We start from the raw sequence: 14,422 nt of genomic DNA, 5'->3' as shown, positions 1-14,422 counted from the left end.
TTTGATTCTTTTTTTTTTCTTTTTTTCTTGTGACTAGCTATGAATAAGGTTTTAAAATGGGCTAAATATTAATTTATTAATGAAAACTATAAACTTGTTTGTAAATAAATTTATATTCAAATAATTATAAAAAAAATATATTCAAATTAACATCGTGACAATTTTTGGTCTGTTATTATTCATATATTTTGAATATTAACCCCTTTTTCCTATGAATTTAACCTTGATATGAAAATAAACTTATATTCGAATAAACATCATATTGCGTGACAACTCCTATATTTTGAATGTTAGCATATTTTTCGTGTGAATTTAGCCTTGATTTGAATATATAAAGATAAAATCGAAATTCGAAGGACTAACAAACAAAATCTATACAATAGATTCTTATAAATGATATGATATGAAAGAGATTCTTATATATATAATCTTTAAACGTAGTTCAATACATAAATAATCATAATTCTTACAAAGGCAGAAAGTTGAGCCCATATATGTTATTTCATTGCAATGAAATATATCCACATTTTATCCATAGATTAATTTGGATATTTTCCTATAGAAATGAACCATACCAAACTACTTTCTTACCGTAATTTTAATGCATCTTCTAGTTATGCTTCACTACAAGAGAACTCTTAACTTTGTGCTTGCCATCTAACCACCACAATTCTCCAAACACATACCCTGATGCAGTTTTGCTTACCTTTGAGCCCGTCAATATGACCTTGAATTTTTTCTTTTCACCAACTTTACGAAATGTCAAAGATCTTGGCTCAACCAAAACTGAAACTCCATTAGGTGCCTTGACATGCGCATGATATGTACCTAGTGACCCAACATTTGTAACTGTACGAGTAACTTCAATAGAGTGTTTCCCAAGATTAGGTACTGTGATTGAAGGGTAGTTAAAATCATATATGTTGTATGATTTTGGACAATTATGGGATTTTCTGGAAAACATCCTAATTTGTGTTTGGTTGTAACCATGAGCACAAAGGAAGTTTAAGTAATCAACAGTGTTTAGATCATATACAAGGGCAGGGTCCATCGCTAGTTCTGGTTGAATGTGTCCTGCACCATAAGCAAATGGTGTTGCCTCTTCCTTGGATTGATCCATAATTGGTTTGTTGTTGTCATCCAATGTCATTGCTGAAAGATTATAAATTTTGTTGAGAAAAATAAGTGGGAAAGGTTTCATTCATCTCTAAGATTCTATATGTCTCATACACACGGGAAGTGTTAACCATTTGTATATAATTGATTAATAGTGTGTGTGGATTGATAATTGAAATAATAGTAATTTGTTCCTACCTTATCAGTTCATAAGTCAATAACCAATCTATATATGTATTATTAGTTAGTAATTTACATATCATTAACATGTGTATGGATCGAAGGTCTCATGTGTAGGAATAACAGAACGACAAAACTTATGTTCAGTTTCTCAAGTATTGTTTATTAATCAAACTTAGAGTTTTACCTCAATAATCTGCAATAACATTAAAATAAAACTCTAATTTTATTTGATAAACAACACTTAAAAAATAGCATATAAGTTTTGTTCATAACATAACTGCTTTGTAGGACAAGATTTTTGCGGTATGTCTAATATATATATACCAGTGGTCATGATTGCAGATTTTAAGGCTGCTGGACTCCAATTGGGATAGAGTCTTTTGAGAAGGCCAATGATGCCAGAAACATGAGGGCAAGATACAGAAGTTCCTGATCCTATATTATATTGAATCCGGCGATTATCTGACGCAAAACCAGTTAGAGTTAAGGCTTCTGGCCATGCATAAAGAATGTCCACACCTGGTGCTGTGATGTCAGGCTGAAAATGAAAGTAGAAGCAGTAATTAGAAAGTTATGTTTAGATTTGAAGGGAACAAATTCAGGAGTGATTGAATGTACTAATGGTAAAGTTGGTGATGAAACAGAGCAAACCTTTAGGATTGTTGGTTGGATGAGGTTAGGTCCCCTAGATGACAATGAAGCAATTATTGGAGTTGGTTTTAGTCCAAATAGAGTTTTTGCTCTAGTCATGTAAGCCATGGGCGTCCTGCAATATAATACATATATAGATATATATTGATTAATTAGTTGTTAGAACAGTAGAATCTAGAAGCAATTTTTGGCATTTTTGAATCTAAAAAGAATTGTTGTCTAGAGAACGATACATTACTTGGTGCCTTTGATATAGGAATAAATATATTCACCATCTGTGTAGTTTATGTGTGAAGTAGCAAGCAAATGAGGAAATGGCACAATGTCATTACCAAGTTGCTTATTATTTGCCAAAATTAGTCCTACTGCACCTGTAGAAAGAGCTCCCTCTTCTGCATAAATTATTCCATCACGCTCCTTTAGGAGGCAAACCAGGATTTTCCCCTTGGCCTTCTTAGGATCAAGAGTTCCAACCTTACAAAGTTGACTGCAAGAAATAATGAAAAACTAATATACCAAGAACAATAATCATGCAAACTAGACATATCGATGTGCCTCTTGGTAATTTTTGAACTTACGCATCTTCAATTGTTGCATTAGAAACTTTAGCATCCACAGAACTGATCAAAGAATAGAACTTCTCAGATGGCAAGCCTGTAGAAAGACTAGCTCCCTGGCAGTCCAAATTTTAAAAAAAGGTTGAGTTTAAGCATCTAAAAGTAGAAAATTTCTATTAAAAAAGAAAATATTTATATATTAAAGTTATAAAATTATAATAAATATTATTTTAAAAATAAAATCTTACAATTATTAGTTACTTAAACTCAATTTAACATTTTTCAAGAAAATTCTGTAATGTTTATTTTATTTTGGAGCAAAGTTAGACGTGGTTTGAACACACTGAACTTATTACACTCAATTATGAACTTAAACTGGAATGGAACAAACCAAAAAACAAAAATGATACCATCATGTGCTTCTTGTTACCAAGTGCTAGATAATTGGCAAAGTCTCTGTCAATTGTGCTAGCACCAACACTGAAAATCCATGGTGCCACATTAGTTGCAGTTCTAGGTGCTGGTCCTGAATTGCCTCCACCAGTAACTACTATTATACCATTGGCAATTGCATGGAAAGCTCCTATAGAAATCCCGTCTTCAAAAAATTCAGGAGGAGTAGGCTTCCCTAGGGAACAAGAAATTACATCAACTCCATCACTTATAGCAGCCTCAAAAGCTTGTATGATATCTGCATCAGTGCATTCAACCTCAATGGTCCCAAGCCAGCACACCTTGTAGGCTGCAACATGGGCTCTAGGGGAGCCACCCTTGGCAGTGCCATTACCATAGCCAAAAACATTTGCTCTTGGAACAAAATTACCTCCAGCAATTGACAAAGTTGGGGTGCCGTGGCCTAATATGTCCCTTGCTGTGTAAAAGGATGTGTTAAGTTTGCCAAATTTTGACTCAAAACCATTTTTGAAGAACCTTGCTCCTATCAATTTCCTGCATGGTTTTGAACACAACATACATAGAAAGATAAGAGATTTTCTTTTGAAACAACAGAAGGAAACTGGGGGAGGGACAGTCTCCTTATTGGTCATTATAATGCATTCTTGACTGTGTTTGCTTATGGTGGTGATCATGTCTTCACGATCAAGTGAAACTACATTTATATAGTCATGATTTGTCAATGCACAACTCCTGGATTACCGAGCAAAATTTTAGTGTTGGATGTTTTGGTTATTTTAAGCATGAAAGCAGTGTAATTTTTATTTTACTTAACAAAATATAAAAATGCACAAGAAAGTGTTTGGCTTTGCTACTGTAGTGAATGATGTGCGTTCTACCAATTTATTAATAATTAGAACATTGCTTTAAGTCAATTACATTAGAGAAAAAAGCCAAAAGATAATGTTTGGTTCTACTAGATTAAAGCAATGTCAAGTAATTTACCAAGAAAAAAAAAAGTACTGATAAGTATGTAGTACAATAACTAGTTAACCTTATCTTTGAAAGAGATAGAATTTGTTGATGTTTAGGAGCAATAACCTTCTAAGCCAATTAAATATTTCATGAGATGAAAATACAGGACAAACCTATTACATTGAAAATTGTCAAGTTGACAAATCCCTCGCCACTTTGATGGTATAGGGCCCATTCCCTCTTCAATAAAACTTCTAGATTCAGGCCAAACACCTATTCAGGAGTCAAGAAGCAAACCTAAAATAGTTTCCAACATAGACTTCCATAACTGTCTAATTAAGAACATACAAAACAAATGTGACACACATTTTTCCATTGCAATTTGCGTTGTTTTTGGAGAGCGTAGGGTGATAAAAGATAAATTGAAATAACAACTTCAGTAACATCATTACAACTTCAAACATTATCTTATCCCCCAAAAAACAGTTTGTGTCTTGGGATATACCACACTCACATGATTTTTAATAAAACATGTTGGAAAGCCAATACCCTTCATGTAGTATATATTGGATTGTTAAGATGTCAAAATAAATCAAGGCTTTTGTCTACTTGCAAGTTGTAAGGCATGTGGTGTTAAGAATAATATATAGAATTTAGTTTTAGTGTATTGCTAGGGTAAAGATTTTTACACTGTTAAAAAATAATTAAAAATCATTTTAAGTATAACTTTTAAAGTAATTATTACATAAATAAATAATTTTTAATTATATGATAATTCATAATTTAATGATAATTTAAAAGATCTTTACACCGTAAATATATTTCAATTGAATTCTGATATAAAACATGACGTATGAGTATCATTATTGATTTCTGTTTTGAGATAGCAAAACCTCATTAAAAACACTAAAGAAGCACATACTTTTCTTAGGAAAGGGACTCAAATTAGCCTCTTCCTTTGAAAATCTAACAAAAAATTGACTTGGACTATGAGGATAAGAAACTGACCTGTATCAATGTTAGCAATGACTATACCCTCACCATATCTTGCCTTCTCCCATATGGAGTCTTTGTGAACTACTCCATCACTCTCTAGCCCAAGAAATTCCCATGATCTAGTGGTTTGCAATTCCTGCCCTTTGTTAAGAAATACAGACACTACATTTGGATTTTCTGCACCCATCAAAACAACACAACAGTTTTTAGATTCAAAATGACATGTTTTTTCGTTTTCTAATCTCCAAAAATGACATGCTATATCTGCTAAACGATTGATTACTTGCTATCTCTGCTGCTTCTTCCTCTTCAAGTACAGCAGCAAAACCATTGATGCCTTTTCATGGCTATAAGAAAATAAATAATGGATTAGTCAATTTCATTTATCCCATAACTTTCAACAAGAGTTTATTGGATTCTATATAGTATATACCTTCCCAAGTGTGAGCCTAATAATTTGTAATGGGAATTCGTTGCAGACTCAAGATCACTTGAAGAAGGGTTTGAGCCATGAGAATGTGATCCTAAGTATACAATATAAGACTACAACAAAGAAAAGAAAAACTTACAAAACATTGATTTGTATTAAGCATAACTGCATAAGCAAATTTATTATATATACTTTGAAGTTGAAAATAGAAGTATCACATGAGCAACTGAAGATGCATTTGGATACACAATTAAGTTCTTATTAATTAAGCTCATCTTAAATTATACCTGGTGTCACAAATTTAATCATGAAATTTATTGAAATAAATTAAAACTAAATTATTTTAATGTTATATTAAGAAGCTTATTTAAATAAGCCTAAATGTATATTTAACCATACTTAAATTTTTAAAAATAGCCGCTTATTTTTCAAAAGCCTTCAGAATATAATAAAAACAAGTGATTATTTCCTTAAAATATTTCAACTGAAAAATTACTTAATCACGTTATTATAATTGGAAGATAATGAATATATGCCAAAATAAAAAAAAACTGAAAATAAGTAGAAAATGAACTTGCCTTTTTGATGGCATGGGAGGATTTCTGCAAGAAAGACCAAAGAAGCAACAATGAGATAAGGTAAAAAACAGAGAAACCCATTACGTTTCAATAATGTGATGTGTCACCTATATATATATATATATATATATATATATATATATATATGTATGTATGTATTTCACTTGTTCTTGAAAGTGACAAGTCAACAGCGTGATAGAATTGGCTTTCGTTCTGAAAGCAACTTTGGGCACAATCAATCAACCATGCAGAGAAATGAACTTTTAAAATCATTCTTCATGCATAACTAAAATTTTTAATTAAATAATAAGTTGAATTTTCAGATATTCTAATGATAATCTTCCACATATCTTTTATTATTCGACTACTCTGTACTTGGAATTATAGTTTTGAATGTAGTACAAACTGTTTAGCAACAGTTAAGGCCCAAAAAAATGAGCATGGACTTTGTTTAGTTCAGAGCTTAATGTTGACCCAAAAAAGAAAAAAAAAATTAGAGTTTAATAAAATAAATTTTAAATAATTAAATATGATCAACATATAAATTAATTTAAATTATTTACAATGTGTAGTTTTTTTAAAAAGGACAAATATTAATTTTTAACTTCAAAATAAATAAGGATTGCTCATACATTGTCATGGGCACATTTATAAGCCCACAAATGACTAAATCTGTTTATGAGCCCACATTTTCATCCATTCTAAACAAGATTTGGACCATTTCTATTCTAATACCCAAGAACAAAAATTATTTGTTGACAAAAAGAGACAGAAAATTATTTAGAATCAAACACTAATGGCTTTTGAAATTTTGTAAATATATTTTGCTCATCATAAAGTTTTAAATGTTTAAAAATATTTCATAAACATGTAAATAATTATTTAATATTAATAAAATTGTGAAATGATGTAACTATTTACTTATCACATTAATACCTAATAATGAAAAAAATTATTTTTAAAATTAAAAAAACTGAAATTAATAAAAAAATTAATGAAAAAAAACAAAACAAAATTATATTTACATAGCTACCAAGCACATGATTCAATTGGTAAGGGATTTTTCCACTTTAATTTGTGATTTCAAATTTAAATCCAAGTGAATGTAGTAATCTTAAATATTTGAAGGAAAAAATTAGCTCCTTATAGTAGTTTTACCTAACTTAAACACGTAGAAGTTATATTTAAATAAACTAAAATTATATTTAAACCACTTTTAGTCGATCATGTATAAGGTTATTAATTTAACAAATAATAATAATAATAATAATATATTCTTTGGTACTTAATTTTAAATATATTCTTATTAAAAAAATTAATACATGCTTAATTAAAAACCTAATTTACTGTATATTTAGTAAAACTCGTATTAAAATAGTATATTAATTTCTTTGTTTTAATTCCTTGCAATTAAGTTTAATAAACTTTTTCCCGATAAAACGTTGATCTCAACAAAAATGGTTAAAGTTTACCATATATACTAACTAGTCCAATAGAATCCAAGTAAAGCAAAACACTGATCTTTTTATATTTTTTAAGTTGTACAAAAAAATTATAAAAATCAATTATTAAAATATATGCTCAAACTTAACTGTCAACATCAAACATCAAGACACTTTTATTATTATTATACAAAAAGTATTTTCACTTTAACCATTAAATTTAATTTTTTTAATGCTAATTAATATCATGACTAAATAGTTTTTTTAACGTGCACATGATACATGATAAAGTTTTATATCTAATAAACTTGTTTTAATTAAAATGTATAATTTATTATAAGATCTAATACACTGATGCTATATAAGTAAAACTAAACTTGGGTCACTATCTGCCATTATGTAGTTCTAAAGAAAAAATATCATGCAGTGACACTGCCACATATTTTATACACTATCAACATATAGAAGATCCTCGTAATATTCCATATTCTTGCCAAAGCATCTAGCATAAAGCACAATGCACTTGGTTGTTAACTTTACTTGTTTCTTGCACTTTTCTCTTCCAAGATCAAGCTAACTACTTGTAGAGAATACTTGAATTGATAACATGCATCCAAGGTTTTTCTGTTGAAGGTGAGTAAGTAGTGCATCAACTTTTTGTGCTGTTTAAAGTTTTATCTTGAAATTTTCAAGTTATCCTTAGACCCCCCCTTTTGCTTTGTGGTTATTCTAGTTTCTTGTGTTATGCTTAATGATTAAAGTTAATTAAACTTCTGTGGAACTCAAAGTTGTGTGAGCAAACTTTGTGGTCAACATTTGCGGTTTCCATGTCAATTGGATGGCAAAATAAAATACACATTTACATGAAGGTGGGTATCTTTCTTCTTAGCCATTATAAGTGTTTTATTATTGGGAGACAATGGAATAGTTTTTCTTACCTTTGATACGAAGTGATCTTTCCTTTCTCCTTTATGTGGGATATTGCTCTGATTTATTCCATTACCATAGAGTCATTTTATCATCATTCCATTTTTTCAATTTGTTTCATTCCAAAGATACAACTGATAGAAGGTGGAGGATATAAATAATAAACACAAGATAACTTAAAAAAGAAATCACTGATTATTCAAGAGAAAAAATCACTTCCTACGAGGATAACTTGCAAGTTCCCACAGCTCTTTTTTACCCTCTTTTTGTATTGTATGTTAATGTAAGTGAATGCTATCCTCTATAAGAATACTGCAAAAACACAAGGAAACCTCTGAATTTTGTTACATGACCACTTATGATTGAGAAAAACAGGCTTTTGTTAATCAAATTATTAAACTCTGTTATGTCACTTCTCTCTTCAACCCATGTGACCATAACGTATGTGACTTGAGAGGATTCAAATTTGTTAGTTATGATCTATATAATGTTTTTCTTTTGTTGTTTAGTCTTACACTCTCTAATCTTATTTCTGTGCTGGTCCATACATGGTAAAGGAAAGAATGTGATCAAGTTGAATTTGGTGATAAAAACAGATAAGTTCATGCTTCGTCCCATTAGTATGACAACTAGAAATACTGTGTTAACTAATTAATCTGCTGTGGCCAAAGTTGCTATATTATGACAACTATGGCAAGTCAAGTTGAAGGAGTGCTATGTTATTGTGAAACATAACAACATGAGTTCAGTCCTTTGCTTATTTAGACCTTTGGTTTTATGAAAATCTTAAGGTCTTAAGAGTGATGGACTTGGTAGACAGGTTTCAAATTTCTTTTATATTCCTTTTGCATTGTGAGAAATCTCAAGATTTCTACTTTCATATCAGAAGACATTGTCTTAGATCAAGTTTTAATCTTGGACTCTATCGAATAAATTAAATTTGCTGTCGATGTTAAAAGAACGATGCTTAAATTTTAGTAAAATTGGAAAATAAATTGAAGCAATGATAAGTGCTGGGCGTTTTGGGGGAGGCATGCTCTCTCTCAATCACGGATTTACGGTCTTATATGCCCTTGCTGATTTACTCAAGTGTCTCCCTTTCATCATGTTGGTATGTGCACTTATATCTTATCCATTGTGCTACTTTTACTGGTGTTGAAGTATGCAATAAAAGGAGAATTTTTTTCTTTTTCCAACAAATTTGCCTAAACGGAGAGCAAATTACATTCAAACTGAAAAGAACAATGGTGTGGATACTAAGATAAGAATTAGAATATTTATTTTGGATTTAATCATTTCATATGCTCGAATCTGCATTATGAACTTAAAACTTTTCATCTGTGTCTTGTGGATGTTAAAGGAGGTGCCTCAAAATCGTAGGACATCAATTGTTTGCATGTGATAATGATACTCATCGTAGAAATATGATATCGGTAGAGTAAAAATCTAAAATGTGAAGTTCTCTGAAACAAGGAAATAAAATACAACATTCAAGTATCATCATCAGAACCATTTGCATTCATGAATAAATGTTCATTTTCTTTTTATAATGATGAACATATTTTGTAACAATAATACCATTTGGTATATATTTGAAGAGCACGACATAAGTATGTACATGAAATCATAAAAAATATCCATCTGAGAAAAAGAATTAGGTTCATCATAACAAATCCTGCACAACAAATTGAAACAACCTATTTCTTGTGTATGTTAAATAACACCAGGCCTTCCTATCCTTCTTTGAAGTTGCAAGATCTTCAGAATCCTTTCCACGCATCAAGAACTTCATGGAAGACTTCAGCAATCAAATCCCTGTCTGCATTTTGCAGGAAGGTATTGAAATCATCCCGAATTTCATATATTTTACCAAACTTCACCAGATATCTGATACAACTCATCTTCAGTTTCATCAACTGATACAGAGATGCATTCTGGAGCCTCTCAAGTACATTTTTTGTGTCAATATCTTCTAGAAGACTCTCATGGCATGCATCTCTCAAGTCAGATATGTCATACTTGTCAGCCGCACGTAGAAGGGCCAACCTATGAGTCAGAAATTCTTCATGCTTGATGATGCCATAAAGATAATTGAGAAAAGCTTGGCATGCTTCAATTGACATGTCTGAGATGTTTATAGTTGCCAACTCTTTCTCCTGAAGATTATGTGAGAACATGCTGCGGAATACAGGTGACCGAGCTGCAAGAACAGCTCGATGAGCTCCTATACTTCCGTCAGAAGCATTGATGGTGATGTCTGTGTGGATGCCTTCTGTTAGCATTCTACCAAGAGACTCTATGGCTTTTGCATTTGATCTTTGTTGAGGAAATCCTTCAGCCCAGATGGAACAAGGTTCTCCACCCTGTGTTGAAAAATAACATTCCAAATAAGGTAAGATATTTGTATTCTCATTGTAATGCACCAATGCAATCAGATATTGAACCTAACAGTGGTTAATCTCAATATAAGTAAAATGTGATCACAGGTGAACTTTTACTCGTAATGTCAAGGTTCAAAATTCAAATTATAAAGTCACTACTTTGAGGGGATATTTACCTAATCACCTACCTTAATGGGATGATTAATTTCACAACTATGCATGTAAGATAACCTTTTAATGATAATAAGCAAAAGAGATTAAACTTTTTAATTACTAATCCATGTCACTAATATTCTTAATTCATCATTGGTGATTATCCATCATGGCTGGACAGCTGGATAAAGGAATTAGTTAAGTGCTTATGATTATAATTTTATAACAGTGGATTACAAAATCCAATTAGTACCCCAAACTTCACAGATTGTATCAAAATAATTATTACTTGCAATAAAGACTACACTGAGACGACTAGAGGTAAACAAATGTGTATTTAGAAAGTACGTTTGGAGATGAAGTCTTCAAATCAAGGAACTCAACGTCAATGATGAATTTCCCAGTTAGTGGAACCTCAATTGCCCAAACAAAATCTTCGTTGTTCTTGAGCACTTTGTCCTTTATTTCTGCATCATATCAAAAAGAATAATCAGTCAACATGTGAAATTGTTGAGCTGTTAAACAAAACATATTGAACTTCATAGAAAAACATTATTGAGAAATTTTTAAGATATAATGAAAGTGGTTAAACCATACAGGATTTAGTTATCTTCTATTTGCAATTACCATTAAGTTTGTACCATGTACAACAACATACAATTACGTGTCAGAATCAAAGACTGATTATTCTCTGTCCACAAGAAAAAGTGAAAAGAACAAAAGTAGAAGCTCAGAACTTTGATGACCTGGATGTGTGAGGGCCTTGCGATCTCCAACAGAACTAACCACCCGAACGATGAAAGATGCAATTGGGGGATTCTCTCTGGTTAGATTGGATATTTCTGGGAACAATTTAACAAACAAAACCCTGTTCTTCTCCACCGACAAATGCCTTCATTTCAAACCAAAAAAGAAAAACAGAGTAAGCCACACTCTGTTCCAATTTTACATGAAATGAACAACAACAAAAAAAAAAAAAAAGCTCCAAAAGGATCTTCAAATTATAGTGAAAAAAAAAAAACTCTTAGATTCATAACATGTTTTCACATATTCATAACAATTTATCCATGTGGGGGTCTTCCATAATTTCATTGATCAACAAAAACAACCCACTTGTTCTGTTCATAGAAAAACAGAGAAAGCCACACTCTCTGTTCCAATTTAACATTAAAAAAAAATATCTCAAAGAGCGTCTTCAAATTATAGCGCAAAAATAAAATAAAATTCCGAGGCTTCAAGCATGTTATCACGTTCAAACAAATTTAGCCATTTGGGGTTCTTTCATAATTCCATTGATCAACCAAGAGAACCCCACTAGTTCTGTGTCCTGTTTTCTACGTTAATGTTTTATCTGAAACATGATCACTGTGTGTGTTTGTGTACGTGTTTGTGTGTGTGTTTGTGTGTGTGTGTGTGAGAGAGAGAGAGAGAGCGATACCAATTCCACTTTCCGATCTTGAAAGGATCGGATTTGCGGTAAGTGCAAGAAGCCAAGTTTTCGATTCTCCATTGAGCAAGGCGCGGTGTGGTTTCGACTCTGTATGCAGAATCGCTCATCCTATCAGCAAAAGCAAGTGCTGTTGTGATTTCATGGATGCAATCCAAAATACCCTCCAACAGAAACTCTCCCGGCTTTCCCAGGTTGGCTTCTTCTTCTCCAATTCACTTCACTCTTCATATGAAGATCCTCTGTTTCTTTCTCTCTCTCTCTCTCTCTCTCTCTCTCTCTCTCTCAGTTTCTCTCACTCTGTTTTCTCACTCCCACCACTGAACAAACAAAGCCACTATTGCCCCCCTTTTCCTTTATTTATTTCAAAATAACCATGAAATTCAGAAAACGTTCAACAACATTCACTCTTCGCTTTAATTAGATTGCAATTTCTTTCAATGGTTTCGGACACGCAAGGATTTGGGTGTTGCTTTTACACTTTTTTTTAAGATAAAAAAAAGCATTTTAGAGAGAGAACGAGAGAGAGAGAGTGATTTGTACTTTTATTGGTATGGGATGGTGATGGCCGATGAAAAATGGTGTATTGGTTGGTTTGTTATAGACATGTCTAACATTATATTGCTTATATCATTGGGTGTGCAGAGGTGTACGTGTTGGGTTTTGTGTTGATTCTCGATGACCTTCTTGTTGGGTCATCTCTCTGCGCTTTCAATTTAAAGGGAAAAGAATTTTTTATTTTTTATTTTTCCTGCTTTGAAGCAAAGAATCTGTTCCTTGCAAATTTGACCAATTTCCCTAAGCCACATTCTTCCATTCTGGATGCAACATACTTTCCTCATAAATAATATCAATTTTCCACTTTTAATATTTTAAAAATAAGATAAACTATATTGTTATACATCTTGAAGATTTTGTAAGATTTTTTTAAATATTTATAAATTTTTTTAATATATAAAATAAGAGGTAAAATTTATTTTAAATTGATAAATAATAAAGTTAGTAATTTAGTTTTAAAAAAAGTGAATATTATCATTTTTAAGATATTAAAAGAATCACAGCTGTTAATCTGAAAAAAATATAAAATACTCTCAAATGTACAGGTATCACACTAAGCATCAAAAAGTAGAAATATAAAAATTTGTATTATTAATTTAAATTAAAATATTTTATAAGCATGTTTTACTTTAAATTAATTATAACTTTTAGTAATTCAATATATATATTAATTTTAGAAGGAAAAAAATGCATAGCTCATTAATAAAGGTGCTTAAAACTCTAAATTATGAATGAGACTAAGTTGTAGTGTACATAAGAACAAAGATATGTTTAAGAATATTTAAAATAGGGTAATACATGTACTTATCACTAAAAATATATTTTTGATGAAATTGCCCAAATGGATCCCTATTTGTCTTTCCACGTGTCTAAGGGGTCACCTTTCATCTCCTGATATTTAATTTTGTGTGACTATTGAGTTTATTTAATGATTCATGTAACTCTGTTACAGTTGCGTCGCAAAATGCCTAATGAAATGGGCCACTCTCTGTTGCAGTGAATCCATGCAGATATCAATTTTATGTTGCATCTGCCCAAGTGGACCTGTGAATCACTTGCAAGTTGACCTTAGTGTTTCATTTCATTTCATTAATGTAAACACAGTTTGAATTAGCATCCACGTATATGTTATTTAATGTTAATCAATTCATTTTTAGTTTTAAAGTTTTCATTGAGTAAATTAAATTTATATAATTTTTAAATATTTTATCACATTATTTTATTTTAATAAAATATGTTTTTAAAATATAATTAAATATCAAATTTTAAATAATATATGTATAAATATTTAAATTTGACAACGTAATATAATTCAATTAAAATTGATTTTATGCACACTTTCTTGACATAGAGAAGATAAAATATATAAAAAATAAAAAAATAAGTGAAATTATCTTTACTTTATAATATTATTTAAATAATATTTTTAATATTAAATAATATTTATATTTTTTAAAATAAACTATTAATTTTCATTATTTATCATATATGTTTAATATAAAATTAACAGTGATAATTATTTTATGTATAAGAGTATATAAAATATCTTTTTAATTTATAAAGCACAGAAGAAATTATTTACTCAAACTCTTTTTAAGTATTGATAATTAAGAGTTTAATAAAATTTTAAAATGG

At 30.6% G+C, this 14,422-nt stretch overlaps 1 protein-coding gene and 1 pseudogene across 1 annotated transcript; both read right to left on the bottom strand.

The window, feature by feature from the left end:
• Positions 1 to 610: 610 nt before the first annotated feature.
• On the bottom strand, positions 611 to 5,960 carry LOC113851536 (annotated as a pseudogene).
• Positions 5,961 to 9,976: 4,016 nt separating this feature from the next.
• On the bottom strand, positions 9,977 to 12,481 carry LOC113849604 (BTB/POZ domain-containing protein At1g55760). The gene is made up of 4 exons (XM_027479616.1): positions 12,221 to 12,481; positions 11,529 to 11,674; positions 11,131 to 11,249; positions 9,977 to 10,611 (listed from the first exon to the last, which is right to left on the bottom strand). Exons 1-4 carry the CDS (start codon positions 12,337 to 12,339, stop codon positions 10,009 to 10,011), a joined length of 987 nt encoding a protein of 328 aa, XP_027335417.1. The 5' UTR covers positions 12,340 to 12,481; the 3' UTR covers positions 9,977 to 10,008.
• Between the last annotated feature and the right edge of the window lie 1,941 nt (positions 12,482 to 14,422).

The sequence above is a fragment of the Abrus precatorius genome, unplaced genomic scaffold, assembly GCF_003935025.1.
Source record: "Abrus precatorius isolate BTA unplaced genomic scaffold, Abrus_2018 Scaffold9, whole genome shotgun sequence".
Taxonomy (NCBI): domain Eukaryota; kingdom Viridiplantae; phylum Streptophyta; class Magnoliopsida; order Fabales; family Fabaceae; genus Abrus; species Abrus precatorius.
Note: the sequence above shows the minus strand (reverse complement) of the source record. Positions and strands in the feature narration are given on the sequence as shown.

Excerpts from the sequence above, each read along its gene's own strand:
- LOC113849604 (XM_027479616.1), bottom strand. The coding sequence starts at position 12,339 with ATGAGCGATTCTGCATACAGAGTCGAAACCACACCGCGCCTTGCTCAA. Across the intron at positions 11,675-12,220 it reads AAGATCGGAAAGTGGAATTG|GCATTTGTCGGTGGAGAAGA; the intron begins GTATCGCTCTCT and ends TTTGAAATGAAG. Across the intron at positions 11,250-11,528 it reads CAAGGCCCTCACACATCCAG|AAATAAAGGACAAAGTGCTC; the intron begins GTCATCAAAGTT and ends GATATGATGCAG.